Source organism: Nothoprocta perdicaria, unplaced genomic scaffold, assembly GCF_003342845.1.
Source record: "Nothoprocta perdicaria isolate Ctin4 unplaced genomic scaffold, notPer1 scaffold_269, whole genome shotgun sequence".
Lineage (NCBI taxonomy): Eukaryota > Metazoa > Chordata > Aves > Tinamiformes > Tinamidae > Nothoprocta > Nothoprocta perdicaria.
Window position 1 is genome coordinate 755,529 of NW_020455498.1, and position 8,320 is coordinate 763,848.

Genomic DNA, 8,320 nt, shown 5'->3' on the forward strand with positions numbered 1-8,320 from the left:
AAGGAAGGAAGGAAGGAAGGAAGGAAGGAAGGAAGGAAGGAAGGAAGGAAGGAAGGAAGGAAGGAAGGAAGGAAGGAAGGAAGGAAGGAAGAATTTCATCAACTTAAGTAGGAGCAAGGTTAGGTCTGATTTGACTGCTCTTGAAAAACACAGATGCTATTAGCAGGAACCTGCTTTACTGTAATCATTAGCAACATTATATTTGGCTGTGGGCTCAGGACCACCTTGAAAGACATACTGTTGCTTTTATCTTTTCCTACAAATTCGTTCCTGAAACTCTTCTGGCTTGTTGCAATTACCACATTCTTGGTCAGTCCTTACCAGGAGCATTGGTTTTGTTCATGTAATAGAGAAAGTGCTGCATGTCTCAATGCTAATGGATATAGAAGGATACACTTTTAAACCAATTACCTATCCTACTGCTGAAAAGTTGTTTTGTATAAAAGCATTCAACATCGCAGTTTTTAGAAGAACTCTCAACAAAAAACTTCTTTTTTTCACCAGAATCTGATTGCTGATCTTCTGATCCAAAAGAATCTCCTCTGTATCTTCTTCTGGTCTTTCTCGATAGCACTGTGCACTGCTAAAGTTCATGCCAGCCATAGTACAGTAAATTCTTTTCTGTAACTTTTCCTTGTGTTAGATGCAGAAATTTGTGTCAGGTGCTTTTGTGTAGACGTGCCTGCTACAAAAGAAGTAGAAAGCCTCATAAGCATCGAGTTAACTGACTTTTGGCACAGGCTATCAATGGTCTGCTAATTCTGTGAGACTCCCAGTAGGCACAGTAGTAGGTGCCTTCATCACTAAGATTTATGTCATTTACTGAGAGAGTACAGACATTGTTTCTTTTCTTACTAACGGAATATTTTCTCWTATAGGATTCCTGATTATAACTTATATCCCTTGCCGATTTGATAAACAGAAGCCATTCAGGACCTTTGGGAGGAATATGCCGGTACCAGTGCATATAAGCAGTCTCAAAGTTGTTTATGCCCTCAGCTATACAGTCAATATAAGCTGTTTTGGCCTTTGCTCTAGAAATAGATGTCTTCAGTTGTTTCAGAAGTACTTGTGTCTCTGCATCTAGAAAGAAAAGAAGAAAAATAAAAAGAGAACAAATGCTTTGACCTGGCTCTTCATTCCTGCATGTAAATACAAAGCACTTCTTGATGCTGTTCCCTGAAGCCCCATTGTAAGAAAAGGGACATACAAGACCAGGCTGAAGCCAGGACCAGGACTGGGAGCAGCAGCATCCTGAGGGCTCCTGCTTCTTGCTGTTGCAGCAGAAATATGAGTACTCTCCTTGCTGGTGGCCCAGGAAAGGAAGTGACTCATTTCAATGTCATCCTACAGGGTCCCCTGGCACCAGGGGGCATTTTAAGATAGAATGTGATTCAACACTGACAAATTTAATAATCTAATTAGGGATTTTACACAAGCTGCATCTCTTTTCACTCACTCCTTCACACACACACACATGCACACATACAAACACACACAGAGAATCCTGAAACCATTCCCGGAGACAATCCAGCCATACCTATGAAAACTCACTTTTTGCTATCAAAATGAAACAGCTGTGTCTCACTGGAACTTGATGGTGAATGACTGCGAATGTGCCCACATGCTTTCAAATATTTCAGGGTACTTAAAGAAACAGTCTTTGCGCAGGTTGTCTTTGGCTTTTGACTGCTGTGCATCCCATCTAGCACAGTAGTAGGTAGCAGCGTCTTGTGGTGTTACTTTGTTGACTGTCAGGGTGCAGACAAATCGGGAGAGGTCCTTTTCGATGCTGAACTTCCCATCATCGGAGTTATTTTCAAGGAAGAGCCTGGTTGACACGTAGGCAATGCGCTCAGGAGCGGCATTCACCCTCTTTCGGTACCAGTGGATAAACGTAGTGACAAAGTCAGGAGCTGACACGTGGCAGTTGATGAGCACTGTTTTGCTTTCTGGCTTGGTGATGGATATTGGAGATTGCTGCAAGGCTTGTGCCGAGACACCTACACAGAACAAAGGAAAGAAAATGGAAATGTGAAACAGAAAAACAGATCTTCCCTTTTTGCCACAGAAGAGCATGCAAGAAGGAGGGTGAGCAGGGAGCTTACAAGAAAAAACACCAACAAGGATAACCACCCTCAGCAGCCACATTCTCACTGCCCTCCTTCAAGTCTCACTGAAGCAACCTCAGCACCAGAATCTAGTGGTGGCAAAGCCCATTGGAGGGGTAGAAATAACGTCTCTTAGCTCCATCCAATTGAATCAGTATTCATGGGCCTGTTACTTAACATAAACAGCACATGGGTTAGAGGCCTCAAACAGCCAAACAGCAGGCAGGTGTTATTTGCCACATCTTGTCACCACCAGGCGAGGTCTCAAACCCCGGCCTCCTGTGGCTGACAGCCCTCAAGAGGTTTCTGTATAGGCTGTGGAAAGGTTTTCTGTGGTTGTGTCGTCCCAGAAAGCACAGTAATAGGTTGCCTCGTGCTGCTTTGTTACTCGTCTTATTGTCAGAGTAGTGGTGAGAGTCAAAGCCTTCTTCTCTACATAAAAAAGGTCTTGATTGGCCTGGTCATCAATTACAGGGGTTCCTGTTACCACATACAAAATGCGCTTTGGAGCTTCACCGGGTTTCTGTTGGTACCAGTGGATGGCCACATTCTGAAAGTTTGAGCCCGAAAACCGGCAGTCAATTCGTGCAGTTGCCATCACTCTGCTGCTTGTGGAAGGCCTTGGCTGAGTGAGCCTTTGTGCAGCTGCATCTGTGAAGAGAAGCAGAGAACAACACTGTCCTGGCAGCAGTGCCTGCAGGCCTGGCATTGGCAYGGAGTGCGACCCTCACGGCACCCACAACTCACACGCACAACTCACCCGAGCAGAGGGCTGCAGCTGCCAGAAAGACCTGCAGCAGCCACATGGACGTTGAATGACGTGCAGGTGCCGTGCAGAAGTGGCCAGCAGAAGGATCTGTCCCCAGCTAGGCAGCTGCTGCTCAAGGAGAGCAAGCAAGTGGCTCTGTCCCAGGCACCGGAGGCAGCTCTGCTCAACGTCCCCACCTACCACAGGGCACAGTTGCTCTCCTCCAGCTCCTGCCTATGAACAGCACTGCCCAAGGCAGCTTGCCTTTTTTTTTCAGGCTGCTCCAGCTGATTTTTCAGGCTGCTCCAGCTACAGCAAAGCATGAAATCGCCTTGTGACATGCCCATTGGGTCCCTGTGCAGCCGTACTCCTCACCTGACATCTGCAGGACATCACCAGTAATACACTCATTTGTGGCCTTCCTTCCCTCGTTCTTTTGTGGCCTGCCCTCCCTCGTGTTCTCAAAGCTGCCTGAGAGCCATTTTTAAGATCTTTTAAGATGGAGTATCACCGAAAAAAGAAGCTCTGCTTTGGGATGTGAGCACCTGCTAGTGGGCCCTTCCCACGGCTTACTTATATCTTATTTCCAGTTGCTTCCTCATGCAGAATGCCTGAAAAAAACAGCTTTAGAAGGATACTTTACCGATACCAGAGCTATCACCAAGTTTTTCTGAGGCTGCATGAAGAATTCTGCATGTTCAGGGCTATGCAATGCAAGGAATTGAAAGAAAAGTTCTATTTTTTCTCATTTTAGCTTGGAAGCCTTAAGTTGTCAGTACAGTGGTGGTTTCTGCCTTGTTCACAGATGTATCAAAACAACAGTGAAGAGGCTCTAAACACATTCATTTGTTCAGTAATTCCTGGAAATTATTCATAAGAATGATGTGAACATGAGGATTGTATTCTAGTGATCTTCTCGTAGGCCACAACATTTAACTCTGAAGCTGGCCTTTTCCTTGGCAAAACTGACAGCTTTTCTAGGGGACAGGACCGACCTTACATGGCTTTATCCCCAAAACAAACACAGGAGAATTTTCACCACTTGTCAGGGCAGGGGACACTGCTGCCTCCTCAGGGAAGGACATGGTCTTACCCACGCAGAGCTGTGTTTCCCACAGCTTTGCCGGCTGCCCCCCTCTTGGTGCTGACCCACAAGTGGCTCTTAATCCTCCCTTGGGTTGAAATGCCACCACCCCAGAGCAGCAGTTCTCAAATGTGGGTAGGGAAGGCAGAGCCCAGTACCTAAGCAGAAATGGGAGAAATAGACACTGAAAAGTAASAAACAACCCTCTCAAAGGAGGTGCTTGGAGGTAACAACCCACCTGAAGGCATTCATGGCCCATCCTTCTACCATTCATGTGCACCCCGAGCAGCCTGTTGAATTCAGCAATCAATGCTGCTCTTTCTGGAGAGCTTCAAATAGCAAAGCCAGTGACTTCCCCTCTAGCAGGAGCCAAAGCAAGTACTGCAAAGCACTGTGGCTGTTCCTAGGCTGAATAAAAGGCCTAACCATGTAAGGCTTTCTTCCACTGATTTCCACTGGTTGTGGTTCTTGATCCATCTGGCCAAGGACCGAGCAGTCACACTGAAAGCAAATCAGGAGGTAGGCACCAATAAATGCCCATCAGGGCCGCAGCATGCTCCAGAGGTGAAAATCTTCAGGTTTGTTAACCCAAAGTGTGAGAAAAGAATATTCTGAATAAGAAAGGATCCACCTGTTGAAGACCCAAGCATGCATGTTGAGTAAAGAAGGGCTCACCAGAACAAGAACCATTCCAAAGAGCGCAAAAAGAATTTTCCAAGCATACTGTTTTAACATCAGAAAACCTCTATATCATTTTAAAGGCGAAGTCCAGTTGAATCAATTAGGTCTGATGTGCCAAGGACTCTCCACTTGTCAGACAGGGAATTAAGGTCCTCTTTGGACACATTGGAGGAGGAATTTCCACAATGAAATTAAGCTTCCAGGGATGCTTTCAGAAGAGTGTTGAGAGTAAAAGGAAAAGAACTACAAGAGAAATCTATAAGGGAGGAAGTAGAAGACAGGGAATGTGCAAGGTCATCTGGTCTTCTTTCTTTGTTTCAGTTTCTCAGGACAACATAGAGAAGACCCGGAGAAATGTTTCTCTCCATGATTGAGGGCTTCTCAACAAGATAGGAAGTAATCATTTTACAAAAGACTTTTGTTAACACACACATACATTGTGTTCACAGCCAGGAGAATACTGTCCATACAACCAAGTCTTCATCTGAACAGCTGAGCTCCATATAATGCGCTAAAGTCATGGGGACTCCCCAGTTTCTGGACATTACAGCTCTCAGTGGGCATCACAGTGCTATCATGTGCACATCACCTATTTCAAAGTTGCAATTAGAACCTCTTTGCTTTTCCATCCTACTGTTTGTTAGAAAACAGCTTGAGAGTGGAGGAACGGGGAAATACCTGCATTTTGGCACAGTTCAGAGCTTGTGGTTCAGAGTGAAAAATGGCTTTTTGTGTGGCTTAGCTTTACTCTTCTGATGTTGTGCTCGTAGATAGAACCAGTAGGCACAGTAATAAACACCAGAATCCTTTTCGTTTAAATAATCTACTTTGAGAGTATAGAGGCCTTCTCTAGGATGCTTCTGAACCTTAAACTTCCAGCTAGGGAAACTGTGATCATATGTAGGTGTTTCTCCTGAGACATACAACATCCTCTGCAGTGGCTGTCCAGGACGCTGCTGGTACCAGTGTATGTAGGTGTTGGCGTCTATTCTGCATGTCATAGTGGCAGAGCTGTACTCCACCTTCCTCAACATCTTTGGGCTTTGGACCGGAGTTGCTTGTGCATCTGCACCTACAAGAGAAAGTGGAGAAATTAGTTGATGGGATGTAGATGCCAGATTTTGGAACAGGGATGATCTTCTCAGGCGTGAGCACAAGGGGAGAAGGAAAAAAGGACTTCTTACAAGACCAAAACGGAGTTCCCAGAAGGACTGGCAGCAGCAACATGCTGCCTGTTGGGGTTTAAGCATGGAACTGAACTTGAAGCAGAAGCACTGTAAAGCCCTTTAGGTAGAAAGAGAGCAGAGCAACTGGGAGGAGGAAGTGAGTCATCTGGAACAGCTAATGGCAGTTCTCCAACTTGTCTYCTCAGACACCACAAGACTCTACTGAAAGCACCTCCCACCAGCTGGCCATAGCAAATAGTGCCTTTTGTCGCACTAATGGCATTGCTGGTGGCCAAAGCAGAAAGCAATAGCTTGCTTTGCTCCACAATCAGTCTGTCGGCAAGTGGACTTCTGTCCTGCTAGGAACAGTTCCAAAGTGTCTGGTCAGCCCTGCCCAACTTTTGTACGAAAATGAACACACCAATTTTCCATGTGTATTGAGGTAAGACCTTCTTTCACTGATTTCCACTGGCTGGTGGCTGAAGGATCCATCTGGCCAAGGAGCAAGCTCTTGTGATGAGTGCAAGTCAAGTAGTCAGCACTACCTGCCCATCAAGCCTCTAGCACCCTCCAGAGGTGAAAATCCCCTTTGCTAATCCAAAGTGTGAGAAAAGAGTCTTCTGAACATGCTGCTCCAGCATCAGAAAAGTAGGCTGTTCATTTCATGGTGAAGAATTTGGTGTCCACAGCAGGTAGCATTTTAGCAGCATTTTGCTGGTTTCTTCTCTTAACTGCAGTGTAAACTAAGGTGAAAAGCTCGTGGAATTGGAAAATGTTAGTGGCTTTGTGAGTAAAGGGAAAAACACATTAGGTGAGTTTATTTTGTAAAAGCAGAGAAGCCACAAGATCAACAATAGCGATATATTAGCTCAATGTTTATGCATCACTGATGCTTGATRTATATACATCACATTTTTCTTACTTTCACTACTGACTTGGTGAAAGGATTAAGACAAAAGAGAGATTCAGGTCCACCGTGCAGCAAGTGCATGAGAGGGCAACTTTTGGAGGGGGCTTTTCATTGCAATTGTTGGGGTGTGTGTGGGGGGGTGTGTCCAGAGTACAAGAAAACCTCTGAAGGCATTTGAGTGCTTAAACCCGGCTATACCTACGTAAATGCAGCAGAGAGCAACCCTGACAAGCAGCGTCCACTAATATCTGGCACAACAAGTGGCCTTATTACCAACCTAATTATGGAAAAGATGGAGAAGGGGGGAAAAAATGTCTATGTCTGCTGTGTGGGACATAGATTTGTATTAGAGTTTATGACTGGCTTAGCACCCTGCTCGAAGTTGTGTCTCAGTCACTGCTGTCATTCCTCTGCTTCATGGTTTGCAGTCACAGCAATGTATTCTCCCTATCTATAAATAGTGCTGAAGTTTTGTATGGASACAACAGCGTTTCCTCACTCTTTTCTTCTTATACAGATAAGTTTACTTTTACCCAAAAGAATGTTGCAGTGTCCATTCAGCTGTATAAGTTGCAGAGCCCTGTATAATTGTGGTCTCACCACTGCATGCCCTGTGGAGGGAAGCCTCTCCAGACATTTCCTTCCTTTTGCAGAACAGTTTCATGGACTGACAGCTTTGTCTCTGCCAGCAGGGACAATTTTGCAAGGAACCCACCAAAAGGACACTGCCAACCTCAGTTGTTGCAACCGTGTGCTGCTGCAATGTCCCTGCATGATCTCAGGCAGCTTACAAAATCCGGCCTGCAGAGATTTTGGAATGTCCACCCTTGCAGTGAGTTCAGCTGGAGAGCTAAATGCTCAGGGTTACCCAGCCAAAAATTTCTCACTGCTCAATTGTCTCACTAAAAGGCACAAGAGTCATTATTCTCCCTTTTCCTAATCTTTRTCAGTCCTTCTTACTGAGTTACATTGTAATTCCCTAGGGACTGGAACTTCTTCACAGAGCAATCTTCTAAGACACTAGCATTGCAGCAATTCAGTCACGAATCAGACATATGACAGCAAGCATGCCAGCTGTATTAATTTCTTTGTCCATACTGGTTTTGATGCATAGGGGATATTGATGAAAAGTGATTTTGAGTTTTGTTCAGACAGGAAAAGCAGTTTTCTTCCTGCCTGAAGTACTGATAACTGTATGCAGTAGRTGAATGAGGAAGGGTCAGATTGAAGCATGTTAGCTAGACCTAAATTTGTCTCTTGAAATCCTTTGCATGGCAGCTTATGAAGCTACCAGCACACAGAAAATCCAAACCTCCTGAGTTTCTTAGGAAGATAATAACTTGAGCTATACTTTCTCAGTTGGACCTGTTGACGAAACATCGGTTTGCAGGAGGCTGGGGGAACTTTTCTGCTGTCACCTGTGCTTCTTGCACAAGAGCCTCAGCCGCCTGCAGAGTCGTGGGAAGTCCCACGCTGCACAGTAATAGCGGCCACCATCTGCACTTCCCACTTTGTACACCAGCAGTTTGCAGATGCCTGAGGAGGGGAAAAAGGCTGCAAACCTCTCAGGAGAGACGCCGGTGTCCCGTTGAGGGTCCGGATTGGTGAAGGATAGGTAGA

The 8,320-nt window shown here is 45.4% G+C and overlaps 1 protein-coding gene and 1 gene segment (V, D, J or C); both read right to left on the bottom strand.

Annotated features, from left to right (window-relative positions):
• Positions 1-702: 702 nt before the first annotated feature.
• On the bottom strand, positions 703-2,917 carry LOC112948558. Its single transcript, XM_026040812.1, has 5 exons — positions 2,872-2,917; positions 2,428-2,762; positions 1,886-2,003; positions 1,555-1,608; positions 703-1,083 (listed from the first exon to the last, which is right to left on the bottom strand). The coding sequence occupies exons 1-5, from the start codon at positions 2,915-2,917 to the stop codon at positions 707-709; spliced, it is 930 nt and encodes a 309-aa protein (XP_025896597.1). The 3' UTR covers positions 703-706.
• Positions 2,918-5,319: 2,402 nt separating this feature from the next.
• On the bottom strand, positions 5,320-8,320 carry LOC112948559 (the record flags this gene model as incomplete). The annotated part of the segment is given in 2 exon segments: positions 5,320-5,696; positions 8,263-8,320. Coding segments are annotated over 2 exon segments (435 nt in total), but the record flags the coding sequence as incomplete, so codon positions are not given.